At 44.7% G+C, this 16817-nt stretch overlaps 1 protein-coding gene across 1 annotated transcript in view; it reads right to left on the reverse strand.

Annotated features, from left to right (window-relative positions):
• Positions 1-16817, reverse strand: part of LOC126101400 (uncharacterized) — a gene marked incomplete at its 5' end in the record, with an annotated part of 84458 nt that overhangs the window by 49851 nt on the left and 17790 nt on the right. The window contains one exon of the mRNA XM_049912064.1: positions 8392-8615. Within this exon, the coding sequence (XP_049768021.1) occupies positions 8392-8615 (224 nt within the window). The remainder of the gene's footprint in view (positions 1-8391; positions 8616-16817) is intronic.

Raw genomic sequence — 16817 nt, forward strand, 5'->3', positions numbered from 1 at the left:
GAGCCATGAACAGTTTCGCCACGTTTCAGACCATTTCCTTCTCACATTTTTACGCAGGGCCGGCCGGAGTGGAAGAGCGGTTCTAGGCGCTTCAGTCTGGTACCGCGCGACCACTGCAGTCGCAGGTTCGAATCCTGCTTCGGGTATGGATGTGTGTGATGTCCTTAGGTTAGTTAGGTTTAAGTAGTTCTAACTTCTAGCGGACTGATGTTAAGTCCCCTGTGGCACTAATTCACGATGAACCAATTCTTTAAATTCAAAGAAAACTATCAGCATGGCTTTGACATTTGACCTGGCCTGACGAGCCATTGTAAAGATTTACCCTTGGATCAACATCATAACCGTAGACCACCGTCTGGTCACCAGTTATGATTCTCTTAAGGGATATCTCGTTCTCATTTACGCGATCCAAAAACTCTTGACATATTGGGAGGTGAAGATTTTTCATAAACTGCGTGACGAACTTGGCGACAGTCTGATGCATTCCAAGATGTTGTGTCATGATGTCATGACGTGATCCAACTGAGATGTTACATTCTTTTGCAATCTCTTGGACTGTCAGCCTTCGATTGGCACTGACAATTTTTGACTTTCCTGTCATGAGCGTCATCGGTAGACGTCAAAGGGCGTCCGGAACGAGGTCATCATTAACTTCCGTCCGGCCATTTTTAAACCGTGTGAACCATTCGTAACACTGAGCACGGCTTAATCACTCATCACCGTAGGCTTCCTTCATCATCTGACGTGGCTCTGTAAAAGTTTTCTTGAGCTTCACGCAAAATTTAATGCAGCGCGTTGCTCCTCTAACTATGCCCTCTTGAAATTCCACAATGTTCTACTCAATACAGCACTGAACAGTAACTGACACACATACAACAATGAAACTTACACATTGAACGTAAGCGTGTGCAGGGATGCCAACCGTATTTCGCTCCAACACACCATTGGCGCGAAATTACGAATGTTCCGGAATTTTTTGAACAGAACTCGTATGAGAGGAGTGAACGGCGTCAGATGTTGAGTGATTACCACGAATGATACGGAGAAGCCGCGTGCTCGTGTGCTACAGCGTTACCGCCGTGCTAAAGAGTTTGAAAAGGGCCTCATTGTGAGTCTCAATTAGGGCGAATGGTCGAATCGTACAATATCGAACTTTTTGGGGCATTAGGATGAGAGCGAGTGACCGATGTTCGACTGCACTGGAACTTGAGGGAAGATTCTGGTTGACCATACAGCACTGAACAGAAGGGAGTATCGCCGTACTGTGCACCGAGCACATCATAACGTCTTCACGTCTGCCCCTGCCATCCGAGAACGTGTAATACACCCCTTAAAAGGTTTTGCATTATTCGATACCACTGGAGACTAGCAGCAGGCAGACTATTTTGCGTCTGCGATTCGTGGATTTGGCTACTGCTCATAAAATCCTGTATTCGTCATGATGCATTCTGTTTACTCAAGATTATTTCTTGCGAAGAGGCCAACCATTTACGCTTCGAGTGGGCTCCTGCAATGATTTTCGAAGAAAGCACTTAGTACAATTTCGGACGATGTTTTATGCCTACCGTCGAGTTTAAACATGCGCAGTGCGGGGCAGAATTCACGAAAGTGTTATAAGTGTGAATAACTTTTTAATTTATTTTCTTCTCCTTTCCTGTGTTTCATATTCTGACAGAGGAAGGCTTCGCAGTTATAGCACCTTCGTGACTTTTTACCTACGCTATTTCTTCGCCAACACATCGAGAGCATATTGAAGTTACCACCAACTATAGTTGTTTGTGTAGTGTACCTTTTCTAAATGAGACTTTTACGTAATCTGGCGTATCAGAAATTAAAAATTAATGGTAGTTCTGAATAGCAGTATTCTACACGAGTACTATTTTGTAATCTTTCTGTTGATCTACTTATGTTAATTCCGAATATAGTTGCTCGGGTTATAATCATTCTTTCTCAAATGAGAGGGTCTTAAGTCTTGATATTGCTAAAACTCTGTGAAGAGGACTGTTGTTAGTGCAACGTTGCGCCGGTTGGCGACACTGCTTTTTACCGTGAGGATCTCTGGCTCTGTGCAGTGGCACCACATGCCGTTATTCCTGTGAAGAATACCCTGAGCGGCAGTCTGTTGTGACCGACGACCAGGAAGATACCGGCAGTACTCGTAAACTGTCGGCTGCGGTTAGATGAAGGAACTACGGGAAGTGTGCCCAGTACTGGTCTGACTCTTGGCCACGATTTCTGCAGCTCGTAGTTGGGTTGCATTTGTACCGGAATCCGGATTTTCACCTAGCAGTGTATGAACTGCGATTATCTACGATCTTGGAATATTACACTACAGCTGAACTTCCAGGTTGGGAAAATCTTTTGTGAATGAATACACGGCATTTGTAGGAATGTAAAATACTTCTTCTGTTACCTAAAATTGCTTGTTTAATCTAGGATGAGTTGAAGTGTATTCCCTCTCCGAGATTGTGGATTTCATGCTGACTGTTTTGACATATCGTTTCCGATCTCGTGTGGTTCATCTTAAATAAGGAAAATTTTTCAGAGCTCGCAGACGGCGCTTTCGATTTGGTAGTGGCTGACGTAACTAGCTAGCCGCTGGAGCTTGTATTTACGAAGTTGTTACCACTGAGGGTCTCTGGTGTTGGCGCTGTGCGCCCTAATTGCAAGAATTAGTATCCTGACATAAGTTTTAGCCTGGTGCTTGTTGTAATAAACTGATTTAATATTATGGGCCACAGTGTTCGCCACGGGTATGATGTGGTTATTAGCTCGGTCTTAAACAGGGCGTTTCAAAAATGACCGGTATATTTGAAACGGCAATAAAAACTAAACGAGCAGCGATAGAAATACACCGTTTGTTGCAATATGCTTGGGAAACAGTACATTTTCAGGCGGACAAACTTTCGAAATTACAGTAGTTACAATTTTCAACAACAGATGGCGCTGCAAGTGATGTGAAAGATATAGAAGACAACGCAGTCTGTGGGTGCACCATTCTGTACGTCGTCTTTCTGCTGTAAGCGTGTGCTGTTCACAACGTGCAAGTGTGCTGTAGACAACATGGTTTATCCCTTAGAACAGAGGATTTTTCTGGTGTTGGAATTCCACCGCCTAGAACACAGTGTTGTTGCAACAAGATGAAGTTTTCAACGGAGGTTTAATGTAACCAAAGGACCGAAAAGCGATACAATAAAGGATCTGTTTGAAAAATTTCAACGGACTGGGAACGTGACAGATGAACGTGCTGGAAAGGTAGGGCGACCGCGTACGGCAACCACAGAGGGCAACGCACAGCTAGTGCAGCAGGTGATCCGACAGCGGCCTCGGGTTTCCGTTCGCCGTATTACAGCTGCGGGCCAAATGACGCCAACGTCCACGTATCGTCTCATGCGCCAGAGTTTACACCTCTATCCATACAAAATTCAAACGCGGCAACCCCTCAGCGCCGCTACCATTGCTGCACGAGAGACATTCGCTAACGATATAGTGCACAGGATTGATGACGGCGATATGCATGTGGGCAGCATTTGGTTTACTGACGAAGCTTATTTTTACCTGGATGGCTTCGTCAATAAACAGAACTGGCGCATATGGGGAATCGAAAAGCCCCATGTTGCAGTCCCATCGTCCCTGCATCCTCAAAAAGTACTGGTCTGGGCCGCCATTTCTTCCAAAGGAATCATTGGCCCATTTTTCAGACCCGAAACGATTACTGCATCACGCTATCTGGACATTCTTCGTGAATTTGTGGCGGTACAAACTGCCTTAGACGACACTGCGAACACCTCGTGGTTTATGCAAGATGGTGCCCGGCCACATCGCACGGCCGACGTCTTTAATTTCCTGAATGAATATTTCGATGGTCGTGTGATTGCTTTGGGCTATCCGAAACATACAGGAGGCGGCGTGGATTGGCCTCCCTATTCGCCAGACATGAACCCCTGTGACTTCTTTCTGTGGGGACACTTGAAAGACCAGGTGTACCGCCAGAATCCAGAAACAATTGAACAGCCGAAGCAGTACATCTCATCTGCATGTGAAGCCATTCCGCCAGACACGTTGTCAAAGGTTTCGGGTAATTTCATTCAGAGACTACGCCATATTATTGCTACGCATGGTGGATAAGTGGAAAATATCGTACTATAGAGTTTCCCAGACCGCAGCACCATCTGTTGTTGAAAATTGTAACTACTGTAATTTCGAAAGTTTGTCTGCCTGAAAATGTACTGTTGTCCCAAGCATATTGCAACAAACGGTGTATTTCTATCGCTGCTCGTTTAGTTTTTATTGCCGTTTCAAATATACCGGTCATTTTTGAAACACCCTGTAAGTTATTTCATATCTAAGGAATTGTCTTGGGGTTTCAGAATGTAAGAGGGCAGCTGATGATATTAATCTAACGAGGTGGATTTTTAAATATTTTATTGATATGCAAGTTAAATGGTGAGCCTCGATATGAGTGAGTTTCGTTCTAAAACATATTCCCATGTATATGATAATTAATTTACTGAGTGTGGTTTTTAGATTTCTTAATGTATTTTGAAGAGTTTAATTCGAATTGGGACTGGGTTATAATACTGATATCTGAGGTGGAGCTGGAAAGAAACGAACAGCCACAGGGGCAAGTTAGTTGGATAAAAATTGTAACCTTCTGTTTTGGCCGTTGCTAATATTGTTTATATCTCAGGTGACCACAATCATTTTCTTATGTAATTGTAACTGTAATCAATTATTCAAAATGACAGTCACGATCGCATTATTTATTTTGCCGCCACCTGGTTTCAACCCGCGATGGGGTCATCTTCAGGGCAATTTGCACCATTTGGTCCCTAGCTGGAGTCGTCATCCTGCCTGTGCACTGTTGGTAACTACCAACCGTGCATAGGCGATTGTGACTGTCATTTTGAATAATTGATTATAAGTAAACTAATCGCTGCTATCTCCACACAACTATGTTGTCTAAAAAAATTGTAACTGTGTTGCTAGTATGGAACTTAAGTATTGACAACATCTGGGCCTATCCTGTGGACGTGCTCTCCGTGTAAGTAACTACCAGTGCTACTCATTGTTTTGTTGTTTGCCTATCTTTCGGCTTCGCCTTTGATGCAGCCAATCCACACCGAAGCTATACTTAACAGGTTATCATCAGCTCAGCCCCAGCATTCGGGCTGGTGCCCATAATATCCGGGTCTGCCTCCAGAGAGCCTCCCAGTAACCAGCCGAGAGTGCAGAAGATTGTAGCAGTGGTCGATCCAGACATACACCTCTTGCTGCATCCGCCGCAACTACGAAACCAGTAGGAAAATTGTAACATTCCCTGGTGCAGAGTCACCTAGAGCCAGTTCCGTTTTCGACAGCCAGCGACTGATGTGCCATCACCATTTGGATACCACGTCGGTTCGGCCGCTGCCTTCTCCAACCGGATGGCTGCGCTCCTGCGACCTGTGATCTGAGCCTTGGTGTTCTGTGACGTGGGCAAGTCCTGCTGCTCGTGAGACAGAACTCTGAATACGAACTTTTGACTGGTCAAGAGAACGTAGTTTACGCTCTCAAGAATCTATTTTCGTTTTGTTGAAAAACAATTGGTTCGTGACGAACTTCTCCATCACATTACTAAGAAGAATCTCTGGACAACGTTTATTTTCTTCTGTTGTACTGCATCGGAAAAGCAGACTATTTGCATTTGAACTTTACTTATTCAAATAAACACAGTTTAATTACACCTAATTTTGATCTTGGGGAAGTATTCCGACTAAGGAATAACTCAGTTACATTTATGTAAAATGTTTTACTCTATTCATGGCGTATAAGCTTTGCTTCTTAAAAGATTTTATTAACGAACTATATGTGTTTAATTATTAATTGTTTGAATTGTCATTCTGCACTTTAATAACCCAGATCTCGCTTCATTACACGCTATGATAGTCCGCGCAGGTTATGGTGGCCGGTATGCAGTGATGAATTTTCTCCCAAATTGCTGGACGAGTTTATTCGTATATTTGGAAAGGGAGGCCTACATTGCTTGCCCTCTTTTAGCCAGTTGGCGATGCGCTCTCCTTACAGAACTGAGACACACGGTCTGCAGTTTTACCTCAAATGACCTCAAACGATTTCATGGAGCCTATTCGGTAAAAAAATGTTCATTTTTGCGTTACTTATAGCTTTATACGTCAGCTTCATGATGAAGTGACCATCATTTTATTAATAGTCATACTTAATGCGGCATTCGCATTTCAGTAAGGCACTGAGCAAAATTCTAAAAAGTATGCAGTGAAAATTAGAGGTCGTTATGATTTTGTGTTTTGTGCATATTCCATCATATTTTGGTACGTATGAAATGTCTTTAGACTTGCGTGGAGGTCTGTATCTTCACGAATCTCGGGAAAACTGATTTTATGCAGCATACTCATTTGTGAGTCGCGTATCAGCGATAAAGCTAGAACAAAATATCCATAACATTTCTCATATCTCGCCAGCGATTCGAGATGCCGAAACGATATTTTGGCAAATGATGAAATGGCTCAAATGGCTCTGAGCACTATGGGACTTAACTTCTGAGGTCATCAGTCCCCTAGGACTTAGAACTACTTAAAGCTAACTAACCTAAGGACATCACACACATCCATGCCCGAGGCAGGATTCGAACCTGCGACCGTAGCGGTTGTGCGGTTCCAGACTGAAGCGCCTAGATCCGCTCGGCCACAGCGGCAGGTGGCAAATGATAGCACACCATTCGGCTGATATGCAAAACTTCATTGTCTATCGTGTTATTCTGCTACTTCGATACTTTTTCGTTGAAACAATGTAATTTTCAAGGGCCATCGATATCTGGAACAATGTAAGTGAAGACATTACACGTTCCGAGGGTGTGCGTTTTCATAAGTTATTTACCTTACTTGTCCTCAGTTCCTCACTTGATAAGCCATTGTTTCAGGATTCTGTTGCACAACATCTAAGTGAGGTGAAATTGTGTAAACTCCGCTGTGTTTTGGCAAAAGAAGCAAATTTTAACACAGCAACAAGAGAAATGTAGGTTTTTATTCAAAATTCGCAACTTCTCTGAAAATTATAAATGGTTAACAAGTCAGACGAAAACAAACCGCTACTTTTGTTGAATTTTATTGGAATTCTTTCAGATACTAACCAAAGCATATGTGTCGATAGATCTTTTTGGATGGTCACCATACAACCGCACGTGTTGAGGGACTTCCTCTTGATATTCGCAAAAAATATGAGCGTAGTCTTCAGTTTAGAATGGCAATTCGACTCCAGCACTCGCCATTTTCCCCACAGTGCATTGACGGTCCGCCTGCAACCACCACCACTACACCCCCCCCCCCCTCCTCACTTTCCCAACCGACAGCGCATCTAGTGGTCACGTTATCTTGCGTGCACTTTAAAGCCGGATGATGTTCTTTCTGAGGAAAGCGGTCATGGAATAGATATGTATCAATACAGATGCGTCTGTCCCCGGTAGCTGAGTGGTCAGCGCGACAGAATGTCAATCCTAAGGGCCCGGGTTCGATTCCCGGCTGGGTTGGAGATTTTCTCCGCTCAAGGACTGGGTGTTGTGTTGTCCTAATCATCATCATCATTTCATCCCCATCGACTCGCGATCGCCGAAGTGGCGTCAAATCGAAACACTTGCACCCGGCGAACGGTGCACCCGACGGGAGGCCCTAGTCACACGACATTTACATTTTAATACAGCTGTGGTGGTTACGTATAAACAGCAATTAGCTGCGGACGACAAAATGATCAAGCCTATTTCCCACATTACTGATAGGTAGGTACATCTACATCTACATCTATACTCCGCAAGCCACCTGACGGTGTGTGGCGGAGGGTACCTTGAGTACCTCTATCGGTTGTCCCTTCTATTCCAGTCTCGAATTGTTCGTGGAAAGAAGGATTGTCGGTATGCCTCTGTGTGGGCTCTAATCTCTCTAATTTTATCCTCATAGTCTCTTCGCGAAATAACTGTAGGAGGGAGCAATAAACTGATTGACTCCTCGTTGAAGGTATGTTCTCGAAACTTCAACAAAACCCGTACCGAGCTACTGAGCGTCTCTCCTGCAGAGTCTTCCACTGGAGTTTATGTATCATCTCCGTAACGCTTTCGCGATTACTAAACGATCCTGTAACGAAGCGCGCTGCTCTCCGTTGGATCTTCTCTATCTCTTCTATCAACCCTATCTGGTACGGATCCCACACTGCTGAGCAGTATTCAAGCAGTGGGCGAACAACCTGGACTGCAGCCAATGGTAAATGACTAGCAGCGGAAGCCTTTCGACGTGTACCGACTTCTACCGAGGCCGGTGTAAGGCGCCGATCGGCCAACTTACAGTTGGCGCACCGCAGTTTCGGGAGGTGTATTGTAGTACTCACCGGCGGAGGCAGGCAGCGGCCGGAAGAGCGCGTCCTTGTCGACGGCGTCCGGGTCGGCGATGAGCGGCAGGAAGGCGAACTGGGCGTCGGCGCCGCGGCGCCTGCGCACGAACTTGACGGCGGCCCAGACGGCGATGCTGGGGAAGGCGGTCAGCCAGTGGCGGCCGCGCGCCTCCACACGCAGGCCGCCGGCGCAGATTTCCAGCCAGCCGGCGCCGCCCGCCCTGCGGCAAGCACACGCGTTGCAGACGTCACGCGTCACCCAAGTCACGCATCACCTTTCACACCATCGCGGCGCCGCACTGTACTGGACACTGCGACCGTCAACGTTGCTGCTTTTAAGAGGAAGCTAACAAGGGAAATTCTCCACGTCCAACAACTAAAGCCGAAGAAAAGTGATAGAATGCAATTTTCACAAGCTGCGACATCGTCGCGAAAAAAAAAAACACAGTGACCCGTATATGTAATAAGTTTCCCTTAATTTACGTCTATGGTCACAATCTCTTCTGTTTAACAGATTACCGGTTTCGGTCTTTAATGACCATCATCAGATCTGCAGCAAAAATGGGAAAAATATAAATACACTCGCAAACTGTATACAACTTAAGAACAATACATAGAGCATATTGAAAAGTAGTACTGACAGCCAGCTCCCCCTCCCTGATGATTTCCTCCTCCCCTCCATCTACCCCTCCTATCAGCTTTGATCCGCCCCCCCCCCACTTCCTGTGTCTTTTCTTTTAGGCACCCTCCCTTCTCTCTCCTTTTCCCCCCATCCCCCTTCCTCCACCACTCTTCTCCTGGGCTTTCCCTCCCCCTTCCTCCCTCCCCCCTATCTCCCCTGCCCGTGGCATCTCTGCTCTCCCCTCTCCCACCCCCCCTCCTCCTCTCTTGGCAGGTCCCCGGACTCGTACACGCATAGTGAACATTCGCGCGCCGGAGATCAACTCGTGTTTCTGTGTGTGTCATCGTTTTGTGTTTAAGTGATTCAGTGTTATTCGTTTTGTGAACCTACGTTCGCGTGTGACCATTTTCGTCTATGTATGTGTCCAAGTGTCTGAACAAATTTTATCTTGGACTCTCCGCCCGTGAACGGCTCCATGTATTTTAAAAAGTGTTTGTCTCCGTTTATATGTCCACCATGTTTTTCTCTAATTGTCTTCATTTGTCTCTTTTGTGTTTCTCTATGGCCAAAGAGCGGCGTAGTATGCTGCTGCTGGCCTGCCTGTAAACAGTTTTAAAAATAACAATAAAGAAAAAAAAAAACAGCAGTGAAGACGGTCAGCTCCTGACGATGGCCGCGCGCGATTAACCGAGCGGTCTGAGGCGCTGCAGTCATGGACTGTGCGGCTGATCCCGCCGGAGGTTCGAATCCTCCCTCGGGCATCGGTGTGTGTGTTTGTCCTTAGGATAATTTAGGTTAAGTAGTGTGTAAGCTTAGTGACTGATGACCTTAGCAGTTAAGTCCCATAAGATTTCACACCCATTTGAACATTTTTTTCCTGACGATGACGATGGAGGTAATCGTCGAAAGCTCGAGATTTTATCCAGAACTGACGCGGCAAGAATACCGAGAATGTTTTATATACACTTGGGGGATGGTTGCATATGCAAAGGAAAGAACGCTGGTCGTCCACGCACGTCTAATGAGAATGTCGGGTGTATGCGAGATGCGTTCACACGGAGCCCTTGGAAGTCCACAAGACGGGCAGCTCAGGGACATCAACTTTGAACAACAGTGTGGCGTGCTATGAAACGACGCTTGCATATGAACTTTACAATTGCAGTTACTGCAACAATTGTGCCCCCGACCAGAACAGAAGGTAGTAATTTTGCCACAGTCAATAAAATTCTTCTGGGTTTGAGGCCGCATTGTCGTCTGTAAAATTCCGACGTTTCGGCGACTGTTGCAAGGCGCCTTCCTCAGAGTGTATTGCTAACTGCTGTTAGCCTTGCAACAGTCGCAGAAACGCCGCAGTTTTACGGATGACAATGCGGCCTCAAACCCAGAAGAATTTTATTGACTAGTAATTTTGTATTTGAGTTCTCCAGGATATGACAGAGCGACTCATCTTTTCGCACGAATCGACGTTTCAATTATCGGGTGAAGTAAACTACCATACTGTAAGAATTTAGGGGTAACAAAATCCTGGCGTCGAACATGAAATAGACTCACCGAAACTGAATGTGTTTTGTGTCGTTTCTGTTCACAAGGTTTATGGACCTTTCTTTTTTGCGGAGAAAACTGTGGCAGTCGTGTTACACCTGGACATGCAGCAAAACTGGTTGTTTCTTCAACTTCGAAGATTCCGATGATTTAATTTTTATGCATGACAGGACCCCGCTTCACTGTCAGCTTGAGGTGTGGCGTTATATTAACAACACCATCCCACAACGTCGGACTGGAATAGGTGGACAACAAGATATTGTTCGTTGTTTTTAATCTTTCAGGTCCCCAGACCCGACACCTTTCGATATTTGTCCCACATATGGTAGCTACACTTCATGATCGGAGGAATAGAACTGTTGAAACGGTTGATTAAAAAAACAGAGACTTACGAATGTTGAATCAAACGGACTACTCGCTTCATCTCGAGGAACACATGGGGCTCTTATTGAATGTGTGGCATAGTGTCTGTGCTAACCTAAACTTCTGAACCTTCCTGTACACAGTGAAATACGCAATGTGCATCTGTCTTTCACAGTTTATCTGTAACAAGCAACTGAAATCTATTCTTTCTTTTTGAATTTCCCTTTACTACCTAAACCGACGTATAAAAAATTGTGTCACATCGGGAATCGAACCCGGATTTTTCACTCATCGCGAGATGTCGCCTTAGCACGTAGGCTATCCCAGCACGTTCCCCAGACTGACCCAAACTTCCACATGTCACACACCCAGATATTTCTTCTAACAGATTATTAACTGAGTTAAGTTGAATTTCAGGAATAAATTCCAAAATTTGAAACTGTAGTTCATCATCGAATACAAACATATATAAGGTGAAGACGGGCCTGTGACGAAAATGACAACTGTAGTCCAGGACTTCCCGTCGTCTTGGTTCTAAAACCTGTACTGGACACGAGATGTGCGATTGTGTGTAAATGAGTTAATAAACTATATGAAGAAATAGATAGGTGTGTGACATATGGAAATTTTGGTCTGTTCGGGGAGCGTGATCGGATCACGTAAATGGTAAGGCGGCCGCTTGCTATGATCGGATTCGAGTCCTGGTCTGGCACAGATTTTCATATGTCGCTTTAGGTAGCAAATCAATACCTATTACAGTTACGTTGAATTTCTGGACTAAATTTAAATATTTGAAACTGTAGTTCGTCATCAAACAAAAAAACAAATAAAAATTATTTTAAAATTTGGAGATGTTATATTGGAAATAAAACAATCACGGTTTTCAATGTAACCATGGAAAGCGACTGCTGTATCAATCAGCCAACGATGGGTTGGAATGAATAATACAGAGATGAGTCCTTTCTTCCACCCATCGCGGCCATCTTTCTGCTAAGCTCTACACTTGGGTACAATTGTTGTTTCAAAGATAACGAATGTAAAGAACACAGCACAAGGTACTTAGCAAATAATGCCTTGTGACAGACATAATCACCAGCAGATTAGCAACAACCATAAAAAAGGCATAAATTGGTCAAAGAATAAACTTCTGTGTGAAATAATATACACTATCTGGTCAAAAGTATCCAGATACTCCTATGTAAAGCGGGTTTCACCACGGATGTCACGAGAGATGGTCCCGAAAATGTAAAAGGACGCGGAGACCGTTGTGAACACAGAAACAGTGACAGCAGAATGGGTCGGTCAAGAAGCTTAGTATATGTCTATCCTCCTACAGGCCACGTTCAAATGCTTCGATGCCCTTGCTTTTCAGGTTTTCTATAGTTCACTACCACGCCGTGCTGTGCTCCAAATGTACATACACGAAAAAAAAGTTTTGTATCACCTCGGTTCCCAGAACTCCTAAAGATACACGTTGACTGTGGATATTGTAACATAGACGCAGTAAACAACCATGCATGAGCAGAGCCTGTTAGACGGATGGGGTCCGACAGTCGATCAGTTCCAGCCATTCCACCAGGAAGGAGGTATACGGCTCGTGTTGTCTGTAGTTCAACCATGTCCAAGGTCAATACCGCGGTTCGATCGCGTCCGCATTGTTACTTTGTGCCAGGAAGAGCTCTCAACAAGGGAACTGTCCAGGCGTCTCCGAGTGAACTAAAGCGATGTTGTTAGGACGCGCAGGGGATACAGAGGAAATGTCATGATATGCCTCGCTCAGGCTGCCCAAGGGCTACTACTGCAGTGGATGATCGCTACCTACGGATTATGGCTCGGAGGAACCCTGACAGCAACGCCACCATGTTGAATAATGCTTTCCGTGCAGCCACAGGAAGCGTGATACTACTTTAACTGTGCGCAGTAGGCTGAATGATGCGCAGATTCACTCCCGACGTCCAAGGCGAGGTTCATCTTTGCAACTACGATACCATGCAGCGTGGTACAGATGGGAAAGAACATGCCAAATGGACCGCTCAGGATTGGCATCACATTCTCTTCACCGATGAGTGTCGCATATGCCTTCAACCAGACAATCGTCGCAGACGTGTTTGGAGGCAACCCGGTGAGACTGAACGCCTTAGACACATTGTCCAGCGAGTGCAGTAAGGTGGAGTTTCCCTGCTGTTTTGGGGTGGCATTATGTGGGACCGACGTACGCCGCTGATGGTCATGGAAGGTGCCGTAGCGGTTGTACGATACGTGAATGCCATCCTCCGACCGATAGAGCAACCATATCGGCAGCATATAGGCGAGGCATTCGTCTTCATGGACGACAATTCGCGCCCCCATCGTGCACATCTTGTGAATGACTTCCTTCAGGATAACGACATCGCTCGACTATAGTGGCCAGCATGTTCTCCAGACATGAACCCTGTCGAACATGCCTGGGATAGATTGAAAAAGGGCTGTTTATGCACGACATGACCCATCAGCCACTCTGAGGGATCTACTCGAAATCGCCGTTAAGAAGTGGGACAATCTGGACCAACACTGCCTTGATGAACTTGTGACTAGTATGCCACGACGAATGCAGGCATGTATCAATGCAAGAGAACGTGCTACTGGGTATTAGACGTACCGGCGTGTACTGCAATCTGGACCACCACCTCTGTAAATCCCGCTGCATGGTGGTACAACATGCAATGTGTGGTTTTGATGCAGTAAAAAGGGCGGAAATGATGTTTATGTTGATCTCTATTCCAATTTTCTGTACAGGTTCCGGAACTCTCGGAACCTAGGTGCTGCAATTTTTTTTTTATATATGTAAATTCTTCGAAATTTCTTCCTGAGATTCATTTCAATGCTTGGTACTATAAAAGTCAAATTAAAACGAGACAGCTGGAAAAAAGATGGTAACTGATCATTTTTTTAAAATGTATTGGTCGTAACTGTTAATACATTTATTCTAATGTGGGACAAAACGGTCAATTCCTTCGTGGAAAAATGTTTCATGATTGTACCCAGGCGTGTACCTCTTCGTCCGAAGCAAATCGATCGCCACGAATGCCTTTCTTCAAGGCTCCCAAAATGTGGAAATCGCATGGGAAGAGATCGGGACTGTATGGAGTATGTGTAAGGGCCTCCCAGCGGAATATCTGCAGGGCGGTCGAAACAATCTTGGCGACATGTGGCCCTGCCCATGTCCTTCATACAGACCCGATCTCTCACCTTGCGATTTCCATACATTTGGAGCTCTGAAAAAAAGTTCGTGGTCTCTGATTCGCTTTGGAAGAAGAGTTGCACTCCTGAATACAATAATAGTACCGCAGGCAACCAGAACCATTTTCCCATGAAGGCACTGACCGTCTTTTCTCAGTGGGATAAAGGTATTAACAGTTATATTACTTTTGAAATAAGAAACAGTTTACTCTTTTTTCCATCTCTCTCATTTTCATTTCACTGCCCCTTATAGTAAACTATTTTTCTTCCAAGCTATCATAATTCTATCGTTTCGTCTATTTTGTTGTTCCCAAACTTGATGTTATCTTCATCGCTAATATCATTTCACTATAAGTATGTCTTGTAATTCTTCCTCGCTTTCACTAAGGATAGCAAAGTAATTGGCGAATCTTTCCATTGATGTCCTTTCATCTTGAATTTTAAGCCGATTTCCATCACTGCTTATTCGATGTAAAGCATGATCGGCAGGGGAGAAAGACTGCATCCCTGCCCTGCGCCCTGGTCCTTCAAAGAGACGAGTATACTGTTTTAAGGAGGAGAGTAATATTATGACTGGTGGGGTTATTCGTTTAACTGTTATTTATAAAAATGAAATGAATAAAAAGCTGCGTGTTCTGGCACAGACAGGGCAATCGAGGCCGACCGACCGCCGTGTCATCCTCTGCCAATAGCGTCATTCGGATGATTCAGTATGGAGGGGCATGGGGTCAACATACCGTTCACCTGGTTGTTCTCGGATTTCTAGACCTTGGAGTCCCTGCTTCTCATTCAAGCAGTTCGTCAACTGATACCACGCGTGCAGCCCATGCCAGACCTCCCAACAAGGAAAAATCGCCGGCAGTGTCGGCAACCCAACCCACATAGCAGCGAGACACGCTAACCACCGACAAGGGGACGGTACGGACCCTCACCGATCTGATTTATATTGCCGGGGTGTGTAGGGCACGAGTAGGACGTCAACATATATAAACAAGAAGACGCAACTCTGTTTTCGAGAAATTCGAGTTACTGAGCGAGGTGGCGCAGTGGTTAGCAAACTGGACTCGAATACGGGAGGAAGATGGTTCAAACCCGCGTCCAGAATCCGAATTTAGGTTTTCACTGATTTACCTAAATCGCTTGAGGCAAACGTTGGGATGGTTCCTTTGAAAGGGGTAGGCCGACTTCCTTTCCCAGCTTTCTCTAATCCGATGGGACCAAAGACTTCACTGTTTGGTCTCCACACCCCCCCCCCCCCCCCCAAATCAGACAACCAATTTCGAGGTTGACCATTTTTGGCACGCTTATATACTTTACAGCTCCTCTAGTATTCAGGAATGCTCAGCCAAGCGAGTAAGCGCTTAGTTTCATAAGCACGAGGACTCTAGATCGAATCTCACTTTTGATACCAGTTTTTTATCCCCACGTAATTATAACAACAGATTTGTTGCACATGTTGCCTTCTTTATTTTTCAGCCTCTTTTTTCAGCACTTGCAGATAAAAAGTACAAGTTATAAAGGTTAAATGCCACCTTTTGCAACTGTAATAAAGTGTTATTAAGACCAAGTAAGTTTTGCTTTATTATGAAGCATCTTCAGTGGTCATTGTACCAATTTTTTTCTCTCTTACAATTTTCTTTGTTAGTATCATGAATAGCTAGCATGCTTTACTTACTAGTATAAACTGTTAATTTTTATCGTTACTCACTGTTTTTTGTTGTTTGCATCCTTCTTCCTATTCTTCTACATGAATTTTAGCACACAGAGCTTTCACGTTTCCGTGTTTAGAAGAATCACTGTCATCTCGCCATTTCGTGTGCTTTGTTTTGATATTGCGAGATGCGTTCGTCTTTTGTTTGTTTTGGTAGTGGTGGGGGCATCTGCTGTTGCACTCTGTGTGTGTGTGTGTGTGTGTGTGTGTGTGTGGGTGGGTGTGTGTTTATGTACGTGTGCGTATCTACGTTTGTAAAGGGAGCTCACATGTCGTGACTACTGCGTGTATAAATTATTGCTTTACTGTGGTACAGTAGTGGCCGATCTAGTGGCGGATATTGCCCAGTTTGTGATATTATTTTGTGGGGAAGTTCTCTTGCAAGTTTAGGAGATATTTCTTGATACTGAATTTGAGTATTTGCATGTCCTTTTCTATTGTGGCATGATGGTGGTTTTCATGCCGGAGGTATTTTGTAAATATTGAATGACTGGTATCATCTTTCCATGCTCTTTTGTGTTCCTTAGACATTATTTTATTATGACTGTACAGATATTCAGTATTCAATGGTTCATTTGTTAGTTTTCTAATCTGTATTGTGAAAGGAAACGGGAAAAAACTTCATTAACCCTGGATTACTAAAAGCTCGTAAAATTTACGATTGCAATTGGTACCAAATCGCGGTTCCCGGTAATGTGGTACTGTGAGTATAAGGTGTAAAACAGGACATAATCTACACATTTTGTATGTGACATGCCTTACAACTGTAATTAACTAATGCGCACCCCTCCCTTTAGTGTTCTAGGGTTAAAAAATGGTTCAAATGGCTCTGAGCACTCTATGGTCATCAGTCCCCTAGAACTTAGAACTACTTAAACCTAACTAACCTAAAGACAGCACACAACACCCAGCCATCACGAGGCAGAGAAAATCCCTGACCCCGCCGGGAATCGAACCCGGGAACCC

Source organism: Schistocerca cancellata, chromosome 9 (genome assembly GCF_023864275.1).
Source record: "Schistocerca cancellata isolate TAMUIC-IGC-003103 chromosome 9, iqSchCanc2.1, whole genome shotgun sequence".
Lineage (NCBI taxonomy): Eukaryota > Metazoa > Arthropoda > Insecta > Orthoptera > Acrididae > Schistocerca > Schistocerca cancellata.